The 23,210-nt window shown below is 51.2% G+C and overlaps 1 protein-coding gene across 1 annotated transcript in view; it reads left to right on the top strand.

The window, feature by feature from the left end:
* The window catches only part of ASTN2 (astrotactin 2), a 351,752-nt gene that overhangs the window by 322,927 nt on the left and 5,615 nt on the right, over nt 1–23,210 (top strand). Inside the window, exons 21-22 of the mRNA XM_066563103.1 lie at nt 20,272–20,372; nt 21,578–21,761. Coding sequence (XP_066419200.1) covers nt 20,272–20,372; nt 21,578–21,761 — 285 coding nt within the window. The remainder of the gene's footprint in view (nt 1–20,271; nt 20,373–21,577; nt 21,762–23,210) is intronic.

Genomic DNA, 23,210 nt, shown 5'->3' with positions numbered 1-23,210 from the left:
AGATCATTTTGTCTCTCTTCCATCATCACCTGTTTACCTGTCCCCTTTAAAAACTCAGGTTTTAATCTGTCTCGTGCTCTCCTTGTGTCCAGCCTGTCCTGGGTGGCTCAGATGAAGGCCTCCAGGTGCTGCAGTGCTGCTATGCTGACTATTTGCCATCACCCTTCTAAAAGTTGTGTTTATAGCTGAATTTTCCTCCTGATCTGTCTCTGCCACCAGTGCTCAACCACCTGGGGCAGATCTGGCCTCAGGAGATGCCTTTCTCTGACCTCAGTAGAGCCTTCTTCTTTAGTATCTTCCAAGTTTATGGGTACCTCACACCTTTTTGCTGAAAGACCAGGTTTTCCTTCCCAAATTCTCAGCTTCTGCTCATACCTCATGCCACAGAGAGCAATAGAACATCTTTTGCTGCCTCCCATGGCCATCTCCTCTCTGCCCCTTCCTCAGAACAATTAGACTGAAACGACGTTTTTGGTTTTGTCCCTAAAAACTGCCAGCATCTGCATCCCAGATCTGTCTGGGTTCAGGCCCATCCCCATTATCCCTCTGGAGGTGGCTGGAGGAAGGCTGGCAGTGGTGTAGTGAGGAAAAGGAAGGAGGAGGAGGAGGAGGAGGAGGAGGCATGGAGGGGTTATTTTATGGGGTATTGCAGCTGTGCCAATATAGGATTCTTCCTGGGAATGGCAATGGGGTGGAGAGGAAGATTTTGGCCTCTTTTCCTGTTGGTAGACAAATGGATCTTTACAATTCCACCTTTTTTTCCCCCTCAGCAATCCCATATCACCAACTTCTTTTAGCCACAGAACTTGGAGAGTATTCTTAGTCCTGACTGTGTAGAAACTTAATTCTGCTCCACATCCAAGTCTTATCTCATGGACTAATGGGAGAGGGAGTGCAAGGGCTGTGATATAAATATCAACACGGGCCTTGCTGGCTTGGATTTGCTCTAAGGCAGCCAAACCTGCATCGTGCTACTGCCTTGGAGCCATTTGTTTTGCTCATCAGGTCTCCATGGTGCAGAGCACCCTCCTCCTGAAGGCTGGGAAGCTGAGGGCCATGCTGGTTTGATTCTTCCAGCACAGTCTGAACACTCTCCAGTTTCAGGACACAAGGAACACAGGACACATCCTGCTTTTTTTTATCTGGTAGAGAAGAAGGGGGTGAGGAGAAGGGCAAATGTCCTTGTTGGCTGTGTCCTTGTCACAGACATGTTTTATGGAAAATCCTTTCCTTAGGATTTTTCCTCCTGAGAAGCTGAGAGGCCTCAGGAACAAAATGTAACCAATGGTTATCTGCTGCTGTGGAATGCAACAGGTGCATCTGGGATTGGCCCATGTTGGTTGTTTCTCATTAATGGCCAATCACAGCCCAGCTGGCTCAGACAGAGAGTCCGAGCCACAAGCCTTTGTTATCATTCTTTCCTATTCTATTCTTAGCCAGCCTTCTGATGAAATCCTTTCTTCTATTCTTTTAGTATAGTTTTAATGTAATATATATCATAAAATAATAAATCAGCCTTCTGAAACATGGAGTCAGATCCTCATCTCTTCCCTCATCCTCAGAGACCTGTGAACACGGTCACAGTGTCCTGGCAAGGGAAAATGGGAGGGAGAGGTGTGACATGCCTGGGGCTCCTCAGTGATCTGGAGCTGAGCTGAGGGGTGGCCATGCTCACATTTCACAAAGCCCCACGGCAGGAGAACACTTAGGAGAATTGCTTTGGTCAGGTGATTAAGAGATGCTCCCTGCAAAGAATTGTATTCTCTTCCTAATTTCCTTGTGCAGTCTGGGACTCAGGGATCTGAGAGTGGGAAATTTGACAGCTGCTCTGCACCCATAGCAGCTCAAGCTGATATTTCCAGACAACTCAAGATTTGGGTTTATTCAGGCTTTAAGGAGTGGCCAAAAGCAGCACGATCCTGTCCACAAACATGCCCCAAGGCAGGACGTGTCCCTGTGGGTCTTGGGGGTCTCTGTGGGGTCTGTTGGATTCTATGGGATCTCTGGGGTCTCTGTGGGGTCTCTGGGGTCTGTGAGACTCTATGGAATCTCTGGGGTCTCTGTGGGGTCTGTTGGACTCTATGGGGTCTGTGGGATCTCTGTGGAGTCTCTGGGGTCTCTGTGGGGTCTGTCAGACTATATGGGATCTCTGGGGTCTCTGTGGGGTCTGTTGGACTCTATGGGGTCTGTGGGACTCCATGGGATCTGTGAGGTCTCTGTGGGGTCTCTGTGGGATCTGTGGGGTCTCTGTGGGTCTGTGGGGTCCCTGTGGGGCTTTGGGGTCTCTGTGTGGTCTGTGGGGACTCTGTGGGATCTGTGGGGTCTCTCTGGGATCCATGGGGTCTCTGTGAGGCCTGTGGGACTCTATGGGATCTGTGAGATCCCTGTGGGTCTTTGGGGTCTCTGTGGGGTGTGTTGGACTCTGTGGGACCTCTGGGGACTCTGTGGAGTGTGTGGGGTCTCTGTGGGGTCTATGGGACTCTATGGGATCTCTGGGGTCTCTGTGGGGTCTGCCCAGGTGTTCAGTCACTACTGAACCCACAGGTCTTATCTGAACTCACAATCAGCTCAGACAGACTCTGTGTAGGACCCCAGCTCCCCAAAGGTGGAGATATTTGGCTGTGATACTTCTCTGAATAAAAGGATAAGTCACAAGTTAATCCTACCTGCCCATCCTTTTGCCCACTCTCAAAAGCAAAGTTTGGGTGCCATGAGCTGCAAGTTCTGTCCCAGCTCAGCCCTGCAATGTGCATTTCTCTCACATAAGGCTGCAAGTCCATAAAACTAGTCAAACTTCTTTTTTTGTTTCATTTTTCCAAAGGACGCCTGCAGCACATCTCAGCCCATCCTTTTCTGGTAACAACAAGAGCACAGAGAGTCCTTCACCAGCCTTGTCTCCCAGAGAACACTTTGTTATTTTTGTTTTCCTTTTGTTTGTGTGTTATTTATTAAAAAAAAAATACATCTCTTTTAATCTCTGACTTGTGCAGAACATTACATCAGTAAGCACCCACCTCCTGGTCATGCCAAAGTGGAGTTTATCAGCACAAAGTGACCTCTCCAGCTCTGCCACCCCTTCTCCCCCTCAGGGCCATGGCTCTTTCCCAGAGGGAGTTTGTCACAGGAGAGCTGCAGGCAATGGAGCCCCTGCCCAGATCTCAAATGGCCTTTAATTTATTCCTTGGGGTTTGGGTTGTTTCCCCCCTGCCTGTGTTTGCAAAAGGAGCCGGTAAATTGAGACATCTCCATTTTGGGAACATCATGTTCAAGGCTTCACCATCAGAGCCACAGCTCCTGTTGGCTTCAGCTGAACCTGGGACAGAGTGAAACAGACATCAAAAAAGTAACCTCAAAGCAGCTGCTTCTTCCTGAGTGTTCCCACCGGTAAAACATGTATTAAAACTGAGCCACACCCTGTGCTGGGCTTCCAATACAGTGAGGAGATCCATGGTAAAGTGTGAGGAAAAGCTGAGGAGCATCTCTGCTGGGCTGCAGAGATGGCAGCCACGTGGGGAGGTGGGGCTGGCTGTGGGTGATGCTCTGTGCTGAGCTGTGGCCCTTTGGTCATCCCCATCTGAAATTTCCTTGGAGTACCTTCAGAGCAATTGCTCCCACCACACGTGCCCTCATTGCTCCTGGTCACCTCACAGATACACACACCACACTTGCTTCCCTCATCAGGAATGAGAGAAATTTGATTATATAGCAATATGGTTTCTGTTATGAGAAGGGGGAAAAAATTACCATGGCTTTCACTTAAAACCCTTGGAGCCAAAGCTTATGTCATGATGTAAAAGTTAAAATTAAAAAAAAGAAAAAAAAAGAAGTAGGGTTTGTGGGATGCTGCTTGTTCAAGGGGTGGTGGATGGAGGGGTCAGTGGGGTTCTGTTTTCACTGGATGGAGTTGGCTGTGGAGACACTGCCCTGGCAGGATGGATGTGAAGGGAGCTCAGAGCTGAGTCACAGGGACATGTCCCAATAGCTTGTCCCAACACCTGGGCAGTGAGCTGGGCTTGGACACATCTTGCCACATACCCCTGGGCTGTCATACCCCTGGATCAGGGTCTGTTGCTTGTCTTCCATCTTTTCTCCTCTTGATTTTTGCCAGGGAAGCCGCAGGGCAGCCCATGGCAGCAGCAACCTGAGCTAGGTCTGGAGCATGCCACTTTTCTCCTTCCCTCTGAGCATCTCCCACTGCCCTGCAGCTGCAGGAGTGGCCTCCCCTCCTAATCTCATTGCACAACCCCAACCAGAAGGGCTGGGATACTTTCATGTTTCCCTTCCCTCTGGTTTGCATCATTGCAACATCCCAGTCTTCCAGCCTTTCTGGGCAGGGTCTGTGGGGATGTGTCCTGCCCACCCCAGTTTCTCACATGGGGCAGGGGATGTTGGGGAGGGCTGGTTGCTCTCCAGGACACCCACCCCAGGCTGCTGGGGAAACCTCTCAGACAAAGCAACTGAAACCAAAATATTTCTTCAGTGTTTGGACACGTCACTGCTGATGCAAGGGGAAGGATTTCAAACCATTTCAGCTGCCATAAGTTGTACTCTTGGCCCTGCATTGCAGGGTGGTCTTGGCCCCTTGTGCCCCTCCTCTCTGGATCTGAGGGCTTTGCTAGGTTGGTGGATGTTTTGTGGTGTTGCATCCCCATGGGTGCTGCCCTCCTGAGGGTGTGGAGGTGGATGGATGAGAGCCTCTGCCCAGATCTCAAATGGCCTTTAATTTATTCTTTGGGGTGCATTTCTGCCCATGTTCTTTATAGCTTTGTACCTGACACTGGGACATCTCCCTTTGCTGAGGGTCTGTCCTGTTCCACAGCAGGTACCTCAGTGCTCCCCAATAGCCCCATAAACACACCAATCATCCCATAACCCTACTCCATAGCCCACAGGCAAAATCATGGCCAGATCCTGCTGTAAGCAGCCTCTGGGTGTGCAGGTGAATGTAGAGGTGGAGCAGTGTGGGATCATGTGGCTGCTTTAGACCCACACTGGCAGATGAAGCAAACTGATAAACTCTGGGCTTTCCACGTTGCTCAGCACACAGGATGTCCCAAACACTGCTGAAGCCCAGCAGAGTGCTGCACCTGGAGCCCCCTTGGGACCTCCCTTGCCAGGTAGCAGCTTGCAGTGACCCCTGTGGCTTTTCCATTACCTGTCCAAGCCCTCCTGATCCCTGCTCCAGCAGAGCCACCCCAGTGAAGAAGAGCTCCAGAAGAGCTCCACCCCACCCCACAGCATGGAGCCCACCCCATAGAATGAAGCCCTTGGAATGGAGCCCACCCCATAGAATGAAGCCCATGGAATGGAGCCCACCCTATAGAATGAAGCCCATGGAATGAAGCCCACCCCATAGAATGAAGCCCATGGAATGGAGCCCACCCCATAGAATGAAGCCCGTGGAATGGAGCCCACCCCACAGCATGGAGCCCACCCCACAGAATGAAACCCATGGAATGGAACCCACTCCATAGAATGAAGCCCATGGAATGAAGCCCACCCCATAGAATGAAGCCCATGGAATGAAGCCCATGGAATGGAGCCCACCCCACAGAATGAAGCCCATGGAATGGAGCCCACCCCACAGAATGAAGCCCACCTGCATCACCCCACACACAGCTCCTGAGCTCTCCCAGGCCACCTCCAGCTCTGGGCTCTGTCCCTGCCTCCTACCTGCTGCCCTGCCACAAGCTAAATTGTTTTCCAAGTGGAAACATGAGTTGAAAGATTAACTCCACGAGGGCCTTTCCGTGCAATGCACCGGGATTAAATATTTATGTTGGCAAAAAGCATGTAATGGGCAGCTCCAGATCAGAGATAATGAAATTGAGGTGTGTGGAGAAAGCAGGGGGAGGCAGGGGCTTGCAGGAGCAGACGGGAGAGGGACCCAAGGGGGTTGTAGTATGTGTGCCTGGGCGATTACTTTTGGTTTTATTAATACCCCACCTGTTTGTGGGGGAGCCCCAGCCCCATTGCTGGGAGCTGTGCAGAGCACAAGGCAGCTCAGAAATCAGCCATCCCCATTCCTTGTGTGCACACCAGCGTCAGGCAGGAGGGATTGTCACCCAGTGGCTTTCCCTTGGAGCCACCTGGAGTGAGGGGGGGCAGGCACTGTCCTGGAGGAGGTGGCTGGGCGGGGGGAGTAGGGATGAGACCCTCTCTGTGTCATGTGCAAATGATGCACAATCCTAAATCATTAGTGGCAGTGATATAGGATCCCTGGTTCTTCCAGACTGCTGCAGTCAAGGTTATTTACTGGTGACTGTGTCGGATCAGGCAGCAATGTGGTTTGGATTAGAGGGAGGGTTCCTGATCAGGTCAGGAGAAGGCTCGTGGCAGCAAGGAAAGGCAACATCACGAGCAGGAAAGTCCATGAGAGACTCCATGGTGGATGTTAGGGAAGAGCCCTGCCAGGATAGGCAGCAGGGCAGCACAAGGAACGTGGCAAAGGAGAGGTGGTGCAGGGGGGAAGACCTTCCTCTGCTGCAGGATGAAAACAAGCAGTGAATGCAATGGCAAAAGCTGCTGCTCTTTCTCAACTCATCATTTTTATGAGACAACAACATCTCCCTCTTTCCACCCAACAACAAATATCACAGAAGGCAGCACGGGGGGGGTGGGAGTCCGTGGGACCCTGGCCAGGCTGCAGACTCCAGGGAGGTTTGAAAGCAGGCATGAATGGAGAGAATGGAAATGCACTGGCTCCCAGGCCAGCTCTCCTGCGGGGGGTCCCTTGCTCACGATGACAGCGCTGCCTCTCATAAACAGCATTTCCTCATCCCCATTTGTTCCTCTCTCTTGTGCAATCTCTTGTACCAGACGGGGATGGGAGTGAGTCCCACTGGTACGTGAATGTGTTACAAAAAACCTTCCCACCCTGCCACCAACGAAGTACTGAGAAAGAACAACAGGGTTTAAAAGGAGAAAAAAAAATAGAGAAAGAAAAAGAAAGATGGGGCAGCTGGATGGGTTTGCTACTGGCCATGACTTATTGTTCTGAGTGTAAACTCGAGGGCATGGCTGTGCTGGTAGGTTGCAGCATCAACCAGCACTCAGAAGCCCCACTGCACTTGGTGCTCTGCATCCCTCTGGGAAATGGATGCTCCTTCCCCAAATAATTTTCCTGGGTGGAAAACTTGTGACAAAAATAGAGACGAAGTAACTTGACTGAGATCACAGTGCTGAAATTAACAGATATCCCAGCTCCAGCCAGCCCAACACCATCCCTGTGCTGGGTTGTTTCACTTGGGGTGTGTGAGCTGCACTGCTGCTGCCAGTCCCTGAGCATGGACCAGGCACCAGGCTGCCCTTCCCAATCCACACTGCTGGGACAGAGCACAACTGGGGTGAGCTGTGACACTGAGGTGTGGGAACAAGGGCAAATCCCACCATCAAACACACCTCCTGGGCTGGTGGTGGAGGTTAGAAGGTCTCCTGGACCTGGGCTGCTGGAGCAGGGATAGAGGATCAGCTGTAGCTTCAGAGGAAGAAAAGCTGCAGGGAGTTACAATCCCTCCCTGCAGAGTGAAAAACAAGGGAAAAAAACTGCAGGGAGCTATGCCTCTGGAACAGCTTTTGCAGGAGAGCAGGGCTGGCTCCACACCTCTGGAAGCTCCCAAATACAGTCCCTGCAATGACAAGGGGCTCTCCCATGGCACAGGACAGAGGGTCTCCAGTCCTGGCTCCTGGGGTAGCAGGGCTCTGGCTCTGAGCTGGTTGGCTGTATAGCCATCATTTCAATAAAGAAATGATTAAAAGAGGGTGGGGAAGGGGGGGAAAAGAAAACCCCAAAACATCTGTTTTACTTCAAATCAGGGAAGATTCCTTTGCTTGCAAGGAATGTGTAAATCACGCCGGGCTGGGAGATGTGCATAACCCTGCCTGAAAGCTCCTCTGCACTTCAAACGAATTCTAACATGCTTACTGGGATTTTGTTTTTATTATTTGTTTTGGGCCCCCCTGCCCCCCTCCATCCTGCCCTCCACCCTCCCTGTCTGCCTGCTGGACCTGTGAGAAAATCCTGCTCACTGCCAGTTCCTTGCCCTCCCTGGATTTGGGGGCCTTGGGGCACGGGAACAGTGGGCACTGCAGACCTGACTGGCATCCTTCTGGCTGGCACACAGCATCCCTGCCTGCCACCATCTCTGTGCCAGCACTGAGGCCATTGCAGGGCCCCCTTGAGCTCCCAGAGTCCAGCTGGGGTTTGTCTCATTGGGATCCTGCCTGGGGTGCTCACAGGGTGCCCTTCTCCCCTGTGTGTTATTGCTGGGCTTTGTTTGGCACTGCTGCCTGTGGAAGGTGAAGCCAGGGCTGGCCAGTAATGCTGGGGACAAACCCAATGGTCAGATCAAGAGCTCTGCCCTCAGGGGTGCACAGCTCACTGAGGTGAGTGTCCCTCAGGCCCAGCACCAGCTCTGCTCCCTGTGGTCAGTGCAGCCCTTGCCTTTCTTCTGGAAGCAGGGGACCCTACTGTGGTGCCTTTTATAAGAACAGTCAGCCATCAGCTTGCTTGCCATGGACCACCCACTGCTCCTCAGATGACACTGCCCTTTGAAGTCACTACCAGCCCGGGCTGGATTTCAACCAGCGGTGCAGATGGAAGCCAAGCCCCCAGGAGAATGAGAACAAGCCCTACCAAGGGGATCTCCAGGGGTAGCACGCTGTGGAGTGTCTGGTTCTTGTTTAGAGGGACTGTGAGGTTGGGAGGGGCAAAGATTTCCCAATTTGCCAGGGGTCACAACCTTCCTCTCTCCCATGTCCCCAGGGCTGGTGATGGCCAAGCTCTGCAGAGTGTTGGAAGGTTGAGCAGCAGGGATGGTTAGCTGTGAACATTCCCATTGTGGAGTTCCCTGCAGGGGTCCAGGGCTTTGCTTGTCTCTCCTTTCTCCTTGGCACATCTGGAGGAAGAGTATTCATTCTCTCTCTCCTTGTGAATATTTATTCCCTCTCTCCTGCTCATCCCCTGCAGCCACAGCCACCCTGACCCACTACTGTCTCTTCACAGAGGAGCATGGCAACCATCCCATAAGTGGCCCGAGGAAGGTATTAAAGGGATGTGTCCCTCTTGGGATAACCCACCTGGCACACAGGACCAATGCTGTGAGATGAGGCTGAAATCCACCCACCCACAGCTCACTGCAAAGACAAGCAAAACCTCCCTAAAAGCAAAACTCACCCTCCAAGTCCCAGCCTCAGCAGAGCTGGCCTGGGGGCTGTGGGGTGTCTGTGGCTGAGGGAACAGGGCTGGGTGTCCCAGACTGATGGGGACAGTGGCAGATACTGCACAGGAGGAAGAGAGGATGCAGGTGCTGCCAGGGAACACCCTGCCCTGAGGAGCTGGGGGTATTATGGTCATTGCAGTGCCTTGCAAAGGCTGTAACAGACCCTCAGGGACATGGGGGATGCAGAGCCTGAGGAAAGCCCTCCTTTGCTACCCCAAGGACAGCTCAATCCATCACCAGCTCTCACTGATGCTCTGTAGCCCATGCAGGACCAGCCCCTCATTGGCAGCTTTGGGCACCAGCCCAAGCTGTGGCACAGTAGGAATAGTTCCAGCAGCACAGGGAGTCAGAGGCAACTCATCTGACCTCTGTCAGGGCTTTGTTGGGGCATTCCAGCAGAACAGGGACTCTGGCACATCACAGACTCTAATGAGCTGCTGTTGCTTCACTGGAGACAAAAGCACCAGCCTGCAGTGGCTTATTATCACCTCCTGGTTCTTCACTCCACCAAAGGATGTTACAGTTCACATTCTGGTAACATGGGACCTTCTGTGGCCTTTCCAGGCAGTGGGGGGAACACCTTGCCTCAAGCCCTGAGACAGACAGGGAAGATTGGGAATAGCTTGGCCAGTTCTTACTGCATTGCCTTTAGAAGCACATCTGCAAATCTTCATCCTCACAGCCAGCAGGACGAAAGCAAGGACATGATGACTGCCAAGAAATACAGACCTCAAACACCCTCTATCTGTTGGGGTCTCTAGTTTGTCAGAGTGACCCCGAGAAAAGTTGGAAAGTCTCTTTTCCCAGCCCAGCAGTCGAAGAAGGAGTCAGAGCTCTCATTTCTCATTCTCAAGGTTGTTCATTGTTCCTTATCTATAAAATTCTTTCTCCTGACCAGCCAAGGTCAGCTCAGCAAGACAGTCCAGGCACTCTGCCTGCCCCCAGGGCAGGGTTATGTCTTTACACTAAAAACTACCTGTACAATGTTTACAATTCCTTTCCAATACCTATCACCTGTGTTAGACAGTGAGCTTTGCAGTGAGCTCCAAACCAATCCCAAAGTGCCACCATCACAGCAGAAGATGGAGGCCAAGAAGTAGAAGCAGAAAGGCTGGACACACCCAGATCCCTCCATCTTGCCTCCTGAACCCCCATTCTAAAAACCCCAAAATTCTCCATTTTCACCTTGTGATAAATTCACTATCATTCTACTTAATTTGTCATGGCTTGCAGATCTTCATCTAAGGTTGGTAACTTGCTGCACTGGTCATAATCAAACCCACAGGTGGTTTGGGCTCTGTGCCAGGGTCTCTGAGCCCCCTGGCAGGGGTCTTGGCTGCTCAGGACAGCCAGAGGGGTGTCCTGGGTCCTGACATCTATCCATCCTCTCCAAAGCTGGTAATTCCATGATGATCCTGCTTCTTCTGCCATGGTTCTGCCTTCCCAGCTGGGAGCCATCGCTATGGGACACCCCAGAATTCTGCTGGGGCATCTCCAAGCTAATTGAATCCTGCTTGCTCCTTGGAGAGTGCCTAGGAGCTAAAGCCCCAGCGTTGCAACATCAGCTGTGTTAATGTTATCTGTGTCAGGGTGGCTGTTTTGGGTGTGTTGTCCTGCTGTCATTCCAAGGAGCTGCTCTCTCATCCACATCCCATCTCCATCATGAGCTCCAAGCTTCTCTCCAGGGAAGATTGCTCTGCTCTTCCTTCTTCAGTGGGGCAAAGCTGCTCCTGGGAGGATGTACTCAGAGAGGGAGGGAAGGGGGAGTCATTATATGCTTCTTGCAGCAGCTGGCAAGGATCAGGGGGGACAAAGGAGGAGATCATAAGGCAAGGAGGGACAGTGGCTTTGTTGGAGCTCTCAGCTGCGTGGCGATGATGACACTGTGGGGATGCAGCAGCCAGGAGGGTGGCAGTGACCTTCCTGCACCTTCTGGATGAAGCCATGGCCTGTCTGGCATTTTCCCCTCATTCCCAGTTTTCACCCAAGGCAGCCTTGGCACCGCTGCTCACAGGGTGGCAGAGGGGCAGAGGGGCTCCCGAGGAATCTTGGCTGTCCAACACAGGGATCATTCAGGAGCAGGGTTCTTGGGAGCAGAAGGTGGCCTGTGCATCAAGGCCTTCTTTCACAGCCATGGCAGTAATGGGAATCACTACTCTGATGGGTTATTGACAGGGTTTTGAGGGAAATCTTGGGAAATTGAGATGCCATGGTTGAAGCTGGGAAGGTGAATGCCTTGCTGGGCATTTCTTTGTCAGGGAGACAATAGATCCAGGCAGTAGCAAGGAGTGGTCAGGATTTTTAATTAATTTCTTTCTTTCTTTCCCCTTCACCCTTTGTTTGGATCCTGTTTAACAAGGATCTGAAACAAAAGGAGGTTGATTAAGTGCTCAAAGGAGGGAGAGCTGAGCAAATCTGGATCACGTTTTTGCTCAGGTGCAGGGCAGACACTGCCCAGGGGTTGAGGGGACCAGCACCCAAACCTCCTACTCCAGCTTTTGGCTCTCTGTGGCCTCACAGCTCAGGGTGCAAGCCCAGGAGACCTGGGACAGCACAGTGTGGGATGCTGTGACACCAAAGTGGCGCTGTCCCACACTGCAGCCCTGTAATTCATCAGCAATTACTGGTCCTGCCCCCCTCCCTGTGAGAAGTACTATGCTCTCCAGTCACTATTTTTGAGCATGGCCATGGGATCTGCTGCAATTCAGGCAACCTTGCAGCGAGGATAACCCTGGGTGACTTTCCCAGGGTTGACACAAAGCAAAGATGGACCCCAGGCTGTGCAAGCCTGTCCCCAGCCCCACCTGCCTTCCCTGTCTCAGAAATCAAGACTCCTCTGCCCTTTTCCCAAGGTCTCCCTGATCAAACAGCTTCTTGCTGAGCAGAGCAGCCTGTGCCTTCCTCCTGCCTCCTTCCTCCAGTATTTGATGGGCGCTGTTTTATCCACTTCCAAAAGTTATCAGACACCTGAGGCACGTCCTGGCAGGTACATCTGACAACTGTGGTCTGGTTTTGTTGGGAGGCATCTGTTGAAGGATAACGATTAGTCTCACAACATTTGCTGTCCTAGGAAGAAAAGAAGTGTGAATTGTGAGAACAGTTCACTGACAGCCCCATGTATTGGTGTAATGGCAAGGTTTTGATACTCCAGTGTGGCACCAGTTGCTGCTAACCTGTTCCTCCATCACGCTGATGGGAGCAGGTCAGCTGTCACAGATGGTTAAAAGCAGCTCAGTTATAAAAGGTGATTTTCTTGGTTGGTGGAACAGTGAGGACAGCTTTCTAAAAGATGGGATTTGTTTTCAGGATTGCATTGTCCACTGTTTCCTTACCATGGGAAAGCAGAGCTGGAACCAAAGACAATGAACAGCAGAAGACACTTGTGGCAGTGCCAGCCCCAGGGAGATGGCACAAGAGTGACCACTGCCCTGTAAAGCTTTGCCCAAATCCCAAGGCTCCAGCAGGGCCTTTGGCAGGGATGCACTGTGGTCAGTCCCCTGCCAGGGCACCAGCCCTCCCCTGGCACCATGGGCATGGGCATGGCATGAGTGAGCCCAAAGCCAGAGCCCAACAAATTGACCAAGAAATCCTCTCCTTCCCAAAACCACCCCCTGCTAATTGTCTGCTCAGCATTTGCTGCAGAGACTGGGGGGGTTGCTCTCATTTACCTCTCTTAATTTTCTCAAATCACAGAGCTGTCAATAAGCTCAGCTGCATTCCTGTGGCTTGTGTGGACCGGCTGCTTTTTATTTGATTTGATTTCTTTTTAAAGTCTAATGGTTTCTGAATTGGGAATGCTTGCAGTAAACGCACACGCCCCTTTCCATGCCTGCCCAGGCAGCTGCTGGCAGGCAAGCCCCGCTCCTGCTCCATGTTCCTCAATCGAAGTGGCTGGGAGGCTCTGCAGGGGATGTACAAACCCATGGTGGGGGGGCAGGAGTGGGTGGGTGGCTCCTGGAGCATGCACAACCCATGGCGTGTGGAACATGTGGTGAAACACTCAAAAAGCTCTGCTCCATCCCACAGCACCCCTGGGCTCCCACACTGCTCAAGAAGAGTCTTTTAGGGAAACTGTGTGTGTAATATATGGATGCTTTTAGCTCCAGGAAATGCTGGGAAGAAGGTCTAATGCTGCTCACCTGTGGGTATCAGGATGAAGAAACACACTCCCCACTCAAGCCTCCTGAGAGCCCCTCACCTTGGTGCCTGGGAGCTGAGGACACTGCCAGACTGCAAGAATGGCAGAGAACAGTTTGTTTGGGTCCCATGAGCACAGTGCAGGGTCTGATGGGTCTGTTCCTACCCACGTGTGTTTGGGGGCACCATTCTGGCAGCTCCATTCTGCACGTCCTGGCACGGCCCGAGCCCGGCCCCCATCCCTCGCGCCCAGTCCCCGTGCTGAGATCACTGGGCAGCAGGGAAGCAGGGAATGCCAAGAGCTGCTCCACTGAGGGCTTTTAAAGGGAGGCCTCAGCATTGTTTTTCAGCTGGAACAGGAAGCGAGAAGGGCTGGCAAGGCAGGGTGTGATGTGTGTGTGTGTCAGCACGCTGGGGCTGGGTGCGTGCGAGCCCCGCCAGCCTGGGCTGTGCAGGAGGCACGGACAGGCTGTGGCCAGCCAGGGAGAGATGGCAGGACGTGCATGTAACACCTCAGCCAGGGCAGGATTTGTGTTTTCAGGCTCGGCGTGATGGGTGGTGGTGGTAGCCACGCTGCCAGGGGAGGGAGAATCCATCACGCTGTGTGTGGGACCCCAGCCAGGGCTGCCCTTGCCGAGCTGCTGGAGTGAACAGCAAGAGTCTCGTGGCTGCAGAACGCGGCACCAAGCCCAGGCAGATCAGCCAAGCTCAAGCCAAGCCCCACTGGCAGGAGCGTTTTGTGGTTGCATGGCTTGAGGCTGTGTTTTTGTGTGACACGGGGCTCTGGAGCAACACCTCTACCCTGTCCTTCATTCACATGGGCTCCTCATTGCTCTCTACAACTTCCTGAAGGGAGGCTGCAGGCAGGTGGGGTTGGTCTCTTCCACCGGGCAGCACTGACAGAACCAGAGGACACAGTCTCAGCTATGTCAGGGAAGGGATAGGTTGGATATTAGGAAGAAATTTTTCACCAAAAGGATAATAAAGTACTGGAATGCTCTTCCCAGGGAGATGGTAGAATCATCATCTCTGAATGTGTTTAAAAAAAGGCTGGACATGGCACTTGGTGCTGTAGTCTGGATGAGAAATTGCGGCACAGATTGGACTCGATGATCTAGGAGGTCTCTTCCAACCTCATTATTCTGTGATTCTGTGATTCTCTCAGAGCCTGGGCTGGCCACACAGCCATTGCATGTCCCAGTAGACACAGGCTTAATTAGCATGGGGGCTTGGCATCTGTGGGAGTGCTAATTGAGCTCCTTATCAGAGCCTTCCTCTGCAGCCCAGGCAGCCCATGTGGTACAGCATCTCACCAAGCAGCTGCACTCGCCCAAAGGCCTCAGGAAGAGCACACAAGGCAGACCAGAAATGCCTGTGGTATCTCTGTAGGATGTAAAGAACTCAGCAGCCCAGCTAAGGAAGGTCAGACTCAGAAGTCCTTATCTCACTTCCCGCAAATGAGGATCATGAGTAAAGCACTCAAGCATCATGAGCATCATGAGAGGGAGTTAAGAAAACATGCTGTCTATAAATAAGTAACTTGTTTTGAGCTTTCATTCTCAGTCTTAAGAGTTTGGTGCCTGTATAAATTTGTACTTTGGGTTATTTTCTCTGCATTGAGAAAGGATAGAAGCATTCTTTTCTGGGTTTTAAATCTCTTGGAATGCAATGGACAATCTCAACAGCCATTGGGTTCCAGGAACCAAAGCATTAACATCCCCCTCTTGCTTTCTCTTCCTCCCACAAGAAGCATCTTGAGTCTGGTGATAAAACCCAGCCTTCAGCCAACACTGGGTGGGGAATCTATGAGGAAGGTATTGACATTTCCTGAGGCAAATGTTGATTGGTTTCTATCTCTCCCTGAAAGTTCCTTCAGGTCCCAATAGATCTGAATTTAGAAGTAAATATTTAACCATCATTACCTTATAGGACTTTGTATGCTGTGATTTGCTGCAGAGGTGGCAGCATTTCCAGGCATGGAGGGCTGATCCCTGCCAAGAGCATATGTGTCTGGACCACTTTGAAATCTCTTCAGGTAAAATACATTCTAGTATTTCTAGAAATACAAGTTTTCATGTAGAATCTTACTGAAGGCACAGGTGAAGAAGAGAATCAGCTGTGAGACAGTAACAGGGAGCCTGGAGCTCCTTTGGAAAGCGCAGGGAGAAGATGAGGAAATGTGGTGAGGAAAGCTTATCACTAAACAAAACATCTCCAGGGTATAAAGGAGCTTCTGCCAGATCGTAGCTACCATATGGCATTCCAGGTTGTCTGACGTGGTTTTGTGCAATGACTGTAGGTCTGAGACCTTTTAGTTTCTGGCTTTGACTTCACCCCAGAGGTCTCTGCCTTGAGCAAAGCACTCAGAACCACTCTTTGGCCTCATTTATTTACAAATTACCGGGGTTGGCCTATCCAAGTGCAGCTCTATCCTCATCAGTGGGGACAATGCCTGGCTTGGTCCTTGGCCCAATGCTGTAATAGATTTAAGTGGAGCAGGAGGATCTCCATGGAGTGCTGCAAAATCCCACCTTGCCCTCAGCTTAGCTCCATCCCACAGTGTGATCAAAAATCAAAAAATCATTTTGATTTTCCCCTGGTTTGTCATGTAGGTGGTGCAGAATGATGGAATGGTTTGGGTTAGAAGGGACCTTGTAGCTCATCTCATTCCAACCCTCTACCATGGGCAGGGACACCTTCCACTACCCCAGGTTGCTCCAAGCCTTGCCCAACCTGGTCTTGAACACCTCCAGGTATGTGGAGTCCACACCTGCTCTGGTAACCTCACCACCCTCTTTGCAATGAATTTCTTCCTCATACCTTATCCAAACTCACCCTCCTTTAGCTTAAAGCCACATCCCCATCCCTCCCGTGCACTGGTGGTCTCTCCTGTCAATGGCCACCTCCCTGATGTCCCATTGGGTCCTAGGCTGCTCCTTGCCTGCATCTGCTGAAGGTTTCCAGCAAGATGTGAATGCTAGGTTTGCACAGAGACACAGAGACACAGAGACACAGAGACACAGAGACACAGAGACACAGGTCCTTGCACTCCCTTCTCTTAATTGTCCATTTCCGGGAATAAAAGAACAAAACTAAACCCCAGCGCTCTGCACAGTGCCATTAACTGGCCATAAAAGTGTTTTGCTGCAGAGGCTGGGTGGTCAAGTGGTTTGAGAACAAGATTGGAAACCATCATCTCCTGAGTTTTCAAACTGTTCGTGTCACTGAGCCTCTCCGGGGCACGATGCTTCACCCCATATGTCTCTGTTTACTGTCGATAAAACAGAGCTATTAATAATGCTGTGCTTCAGGGTGATCTTTTGGACTGTAATTAATGTTAAAACCTTCTGAGGTCACTGGCTGGAAGGAGCTGGAGAGGTGCAGAGGCTGCCAGCCTCCACCCCAGCTGGGGTGATTGGTGCTGAGTCCAAAACATGTCATTGACAAGGAGTGGAGATGAGTTTCCTCTAAGGTTCTTGAAAGAGGACTGGCTCCAGGTGAGGTAAAGCAGTTGGGTTTGTTCTCAGAAAAAGAATTTTTGACAAGATCAAAATCACTTTGATTCTGATGTTTTTCCATTTGCATTGTTGTTTTTTTCTTCCCTTACATCATAAAAAAAAAAAAAAAATGAGGGCTTGTTTTTTGACATCTATTTTTTAACCCAGGCCTGACCAGGAGAGATGTTCTTGGCAGCTGAGTGACTTTGCTCCTGTGTGAGCTGGGCAGAGGGGAGAAGTGCAGTCAAAAGGCTCACACAGGTCTTCAGCATCACCCAAAGGGGTGGATGTGCTTCAGCACCCAACCAATGCTCCTGACCCCACTGGCAATGGAATAGGTGAAATGGGCACTGATTGCTGAATATTACAATTATGTTTTGATAAAAGTCTTCTATTTTCCAAGGAAAGTGCTCTGGCACTGATTGCCTCAGAGCTAATGGAGCCAGCCTGAGCTGCTGCAGGCAGAGCAGAGGTTACACATTAGCTCTGCTCACCCTTTTCCCAAAGCAAATGTCGCAGACATCTTTTATGGAAAATCCTTTCTTTAGGATTTTTCCTCTTGAGAAGCTGAGAGGCTTTGGGAACAAAATGTAATCAATGGTTATCTGCTGCTGTGGAATGCAACAGGTGCATCTGGGATTGGCCCATGTTAGATGTTTGTAATTAATGGCCAATCACAGTCAGCTGGCTCAGACAGAGAGCCCAAGCCACAAACCTGTTATCATTCTTTCTTTTTCTATTCTTAGCTAGCCTTCTGATGAAATCCTTTCTTCTATTCTTTTAGTATAGTTTTAATGTAATATAGATCATAAAGTAATCAATCAAGCCTTCTGAAACATGGAGTCAGATCCTCATCTCTTCCCTCAACCAAAAACCCCTGTGAACACGGTCACAAGCAAACACAGCAGCACAGCCACTGTGGCTTGGCAGGGGCCCCCAGGATGGAGATGGGGGGCAGTTCCCTGATGTGGAGGCCTCTTATTGCTTGTTGTGTTTCTGCTGATGAGCAGAAGAGCCCTGCAGTGGGTGGGCAGCTGGGGGTCCCTGCTCTGTTCTCCAGCTCCTCATCCTGGGGCTGGAGTGCCCCTGTGTAGGAGGGGGGTAGGATGGTGGGGATGGATGGAGATGAGAGATCTCTGGAGCCAGGGCTGGAACTTGGGGTTTATTGCAAAGGGCCTGGGGGCAGGGCCCTGCTGGGAGCTGCCAGGCACAGCTCAGAGCAGGCCTGAGAGAAGAGAGGGGGAGAGAGGATGAGAAGGAAAGAGCGTAAAAGCATACAAGAGTAAAAGGGTAAGAGAGTAAAAGGCAAGAGCTAAGAGACAAGAGAGTGAAGTTCCCGTTACAATACAATAAATCTTCTTCTGTTTTGAATATTCTGATTCTCACTAACCAATCTAGTACAATATACAAATGCTATAGAATTTGTATATTGGATATATTTTGGATATTATATATCCATACAGCCTATAAGGATCCCTATATTACCATCCTGTGTTACATTTTAAACCCTACAAACTCCTCTTTGGGCCCTTCTGCCAAGCTGGCAGGGTCTGCTCTGACCCTTGGGCCTGTCTGCAAGCAGAGGGTGTTGTTCCATCAAAAGGGGATCACCTTCAGCTGGCCACACCATTGTTTTCCAGTTGTTCAGTAACTGAGGGATCTCAAAGCTTGCTTTCATTTCAATCTCCCTTATAGTTTCCATATTCTCAAAATCTTTTGCCAGGCAATCATATTTATAAGGCTTTCCTGTTTCATCTTCCCCAACACCCCTGCCCAACCCTGGGTGCCCCTGTTGGTGTTGCTGAGACACAAACCTTCCCTGCTCCCAGCAGGAGACTCCTCACTCCCCTTGAAGGGAGGGAAAGGGCTGGTGGCACCTTCAGGATGGGATGCAAAGCCCTGCAGTGAGACTCCTGCATGGAATTGTGTGCTGCCCTGTTGCTTTGTGTGTCCCTCAGTGAGAGCAGCCTGTGTGTGGTGCTTGTGAAGTGGTACAGTGGATGGATGTTCTTCTTGAGAAACTTCCACTCTGAGCAATGTTCCTGGTAAATTAAGGAAAATGATGTCATGCCAAAAAGGATTAAACAGCATCTCCTTGGGTGAGCTGAGCGTGTGCATCCCCTGTGTGCCCAGCTTTGTGGGAATGGGAGCTGTCCCTGCACACAAGTGAGTTCCTTGGCAGTCTGCTGGCATCCTTTCAGACAGCAAGTATTGTCAGGGAGCTAATGCTAATTGCTTGGAGGGAATCTGTCCTGTGCTGGGAATTGCTACCGTGCAGATGTCAGCTCTTATCAGCTGCATGTGGGATGTGCAGGGCCTGCAGGGAGGAGAGAGGGGGCTGGCAGTGCTCGTGTGTGGGGTGAGAATGAGGGAGGCATTGCTTCTGTCACCCCCAGGGATGCACAGGACTTAGGACCATTACTTAAATAAACAGATGTCAGGGTCTCAATCCCATTTAAGCTTCAGCTGCTTTTATAATACTCCTTACACTCACTTGCAAGAGCTGGTCAGTTTTACCTTAGGCTAAGGAGGGGTGGCATGTTATTTCTCAGGCTGGGAATCCCACCACCAGGCATCTCAGACCTCTGAGGGGTTCGAACCAGCCCCTGCACTTTGTCAAAGCCAGCTTGAGTTGCCATGCCCAGCTCAGAGTGAATAAACATGAACTGATGCCCTTTGGGAGACTGGACAGAAGATTGTCACCCCTGCTGCGAAGAAGCATTCTCATCTTGGAGCTTTGATGTCCTGAGCAGGACTCTGAGCTCAGCATCCCAGGACGTTCCATGCAGCCACAGCCTGTTTATTCAATGCTCCATCAGGCACAAAAGCCATATTTTACTGTCAGATGCTCTCCATTAGCTTCAAGTGTGAAATTATCATTCCCACCCTTTTGCCAGCCCCACCCTTGTGAGGAAACGAGGGAGCAAACAACTCAAGGGCCGTTCACAGGATGAGTACGAGCTGTCACTTGTCAGCACAGAGCCCACTTACAGCAAGAATTACTGCCCTGCTCCCTGAAGGGCCAAGAGAGGAGCCCGGCTCACAAACACCACCGTGTTGTAATGTAATGTTCACATCAGGGCATGGCCGAGCAACCCTGAGGTGTTTGCATCCCTCTGCAGTCAGGAGGGTTCAGGGCGAAGCCCCACAGGGCTCTCTGGGATGAGGGGAGAGGAAATGGAGCCCCACAGATTCCAGACAGGGATGAAGTGGCCTGTCCCCTCAGCCCTGGCTCCCATCCCTGGGTTCTCCTCTGTTCCAAGGATCATCTCACATCTCCTTGAGATGCCAAAACTGACTGATAGTGCCTGGACCACATTTTTCCTTTCTCTTCTGAAGGCTGGTTCCCTTAACAACCTGGTGGTGTGGGACTGAGGGATCAAGACATTGTTTTCCTTTTGTTTCCTGCCTTCCAGATTTACCCTGTATGCAGTGGATACACGAGGGAGACACTCAGAGCTGAGCACAGTCACCCTGAGGACAGCCTGCCCGCTGGTAGATGACAGCAAGGCTGAAGGTCAGTGTCCAGGTGCCTTGTGTTCCATGCCAGGAGATATTTCCTGCTGATTTTGATTTTCTTCTCTTCACTGTGTGCCCACAAACCTGCCCAGGCCCTTCTCTCCCAGTGGGAAGGCTCCTTCAAATTCACCCGTGGGCACAGGGACAAATCTGGGGGTGGGTCACAAATTGCAGGAGTGTCCAGGGGCAAAGTCTCCTTGGCTGGGCAGCTGGTGACTCCATGGCATCCTTGCCATGCCTGGCTGTGGGAGCTGGTACTGTGTGTCTGACAGAGGCCCCTGGAACAAGAGCAATCCCTTCCCACAAACCTGAGAGAGGCAGCCCTGGCTGGGCCATGCAGGAAACCTTTGGCTCTGGGTGTTTGAAGGGATGCTGGGGGCAGCTGCATCACTTTGGAAACAGAAATGTTGATAAAAGCCCAGCTACTTTTGCACATTTGCATTGTTCAGTTTTGAAACTGATCCCACTTGTCCTTACACCCAAACCAGAGCACCTGGCTGCTTTCAGGTTTAAAAGGATTCTTCTAAGTGACCATCATGTTACCTGTTCTCTTTCTTGCTTGCTTTCCATTGGGAATATCACACAGAAAAATATTTTGGTTAGTGCTAAGGTTCAATAAGAAAAGCATTCCCATGGAAAAACAGCAAACAGGAGACTAAGGAGAAAGAAGGAGATGCAGTTTTGTGCATTTCTCATCTCCAAAAAGAGATTTTTTTTCTCTCTAGCAGAGAGTTAACTCTCTTGTTAGCACATCTGAGCTGCTCCAGCCAATGCCCACAATGATGAGGTGCTGCATTTCTGGCTGAAGTGCCTTCCTCAGATCAAGTGTTGATCTATTCCTACTCTTTAACACCATTTTGGCCAAGGGCTTTTGGTTTGGTGAATCTGGGAAGAGCTTGCCTGCCCTTCCTGTGAGGATAAGGCTGTCTGCATATCCTGGCAGCTTTTTGCCTCTCCTTCTGCTCCTTCATGGAGTGTTGCTGGAGTCTTTGTGGGAGCTTTGCTCATGCAGGACAGCACTGCAGGATCAGCCTGAGGAATTGCTGAATGCTCTGCAGTCACTGACCCCCACTGCAGGCAGCCCCAAGGGACTGGCACCAACCCCAGCTGCCAGCCCAGCTGCCAGCCCAAGGGCTCTGCTCCTCCTCCTGCCATGTTAGCACCTTCAGCTGGTCATTAATGCCATGCCCTGATCCTTTCCAGAGATAGCTGACAAAATCTACAACCTCTACAACGGCTACACGAGCGGGAAGGAGCAGCAGACAGCCTACAACACCCTGATGGAGGTCTCTGCTTCCATGCTCTTCCGAGTCCAGCACCACTACAACTCCCACTACGAGAAGTTTGGGGACTTCGTCTGGCGCAGCGAGGATGAGCTGGGGCCCAGGTACCTGTCCCTTCCCTGTGTGCTGCCCTGCCCCATGCCCAGAGCACCCCTCTGCCTGGCCACTGGGGATGTGAAACCCTTTGGCCACGGGGATGTGACCTCCCTTGGCCACGGGGATGTGACCCCCTCGTCTCCTTGTAGCTAAGATAAGCCCCCTTTTGGTGTTCACCAAGCTGTCCTGCATCCCCTTGGAGCACCAGGTCCTGCTCAGTCCTTGGATGAATTCTGGTGGGACACCTGGCAGCTGGGTGCTCTTTGTACCACTGGGTGAGCTGAGGGCTTGGAAACACTGAGGACTGGAAAAGTTTTTCCTTCTCCCTTTGCTCCTATCTGCTTGTTGGATGTGGCTGAGGATCTCTCCATCGTACCAGGATGAGACCTCACAACTTTACACCCCTTCTGGACACAGATCCAAGCTGGCCTGGGGCTTGTCCTCCTCCAGAGATGACCTTGGTCATAGTTTCTTTGGTAGTTCAGTGGCCTCTGGCACAGAGCCACTCTCATCTTCCCCCTGCCTTCCCTCTGATGACACTGCAGGCTTGTTTGTCCTTTGCAATTGTTCCTTTTTTTCTGAGTCCTTGGGAGCCATCAGCTTCTTCTTACAGATCTTCATTTCCCCTGTTACTTGAGACCCAACCCACTGAAGGATGCTGCCTAACCTGATACCTGCTCCAAGCTGTGGGACAGCAGGGTGACATTTAAGCTGCCAGTTCCAGGACCCAGCTACACCTGGAGCCCACGGTCAATTTGGCTGCTGTGTGTTGTCCCCACTGAGCCAGGGGAGTTCCTCCCAGCACTCCTCTGCCCTGAGAAACACGTGATTTGCAGCCAAGTGGATGGACCTATAAAGGCCAAGGCAGCCAGTGACAAGAGAGAAGCTCTGCCATGCAGCCTGGCTTCTCAGGGAGCTTGGACAGAAGCAGAGCCCCTGACGCAGCAGGAGGCAATGAGGATTTTCTTTTTTTTTTTTTTTTTGCCAAGGGAGGCCATCTCATAGGAGGATTTTAATTGACAGGCTGCTCTCCTTCCCAAGGGGACATGCATTTTTGTACCTTGAAATGTTTATCAGATGAGCCTGGGCTTCACAGTGAACGTTCACTCATGAAGCAGAGCGACAAGAGGGGAGCCGGCTGCCTCTGTGTAATAAATACATCACACTGAGGTCCTCGTGAGCCCAGTTTCCATGAAAGCCACAGGTTACTGCAAACAGCTGCTGGCAAGAAGACACACTGACAGCCAGATGTCCCAACCAGACCGTTTACATTAAGGAGACATTAAAAACTTAGCTCATAGGTGGCCCTAAACCAGGATTTTCCGTGATCAGCAGCATCTCAACACCTGGCTTGCCTCATCCTGCTCATCTCCTCTAGCAACCACAGCCCCTTTCCTGCTCCCCCCATTCCTCTCACAGACACTGAGTGAATCTCACACAGTTAATTTGTTCCAACA

This window comes from Molothrus aeneus, chromosome 19, assembly GCF_037042795.1.
Source record: "Molothrus aeneus isolate 106 chromosome 19, BPBGC_Maene_1.0, whole genome shotgun sequence".
In the NCBI taxonomy this organism is placed as follows: Eukaryota; Metazoa; Chordata; class Aves; order Passeriformes; family Icteridae; genus Molothrus; species Molothrus aeneus.
The sequence above is the reverse complement of the archived record's forward strand: the minus strand, read 5'-3'. Positions and strand labels throughout refer to the sequence as shown.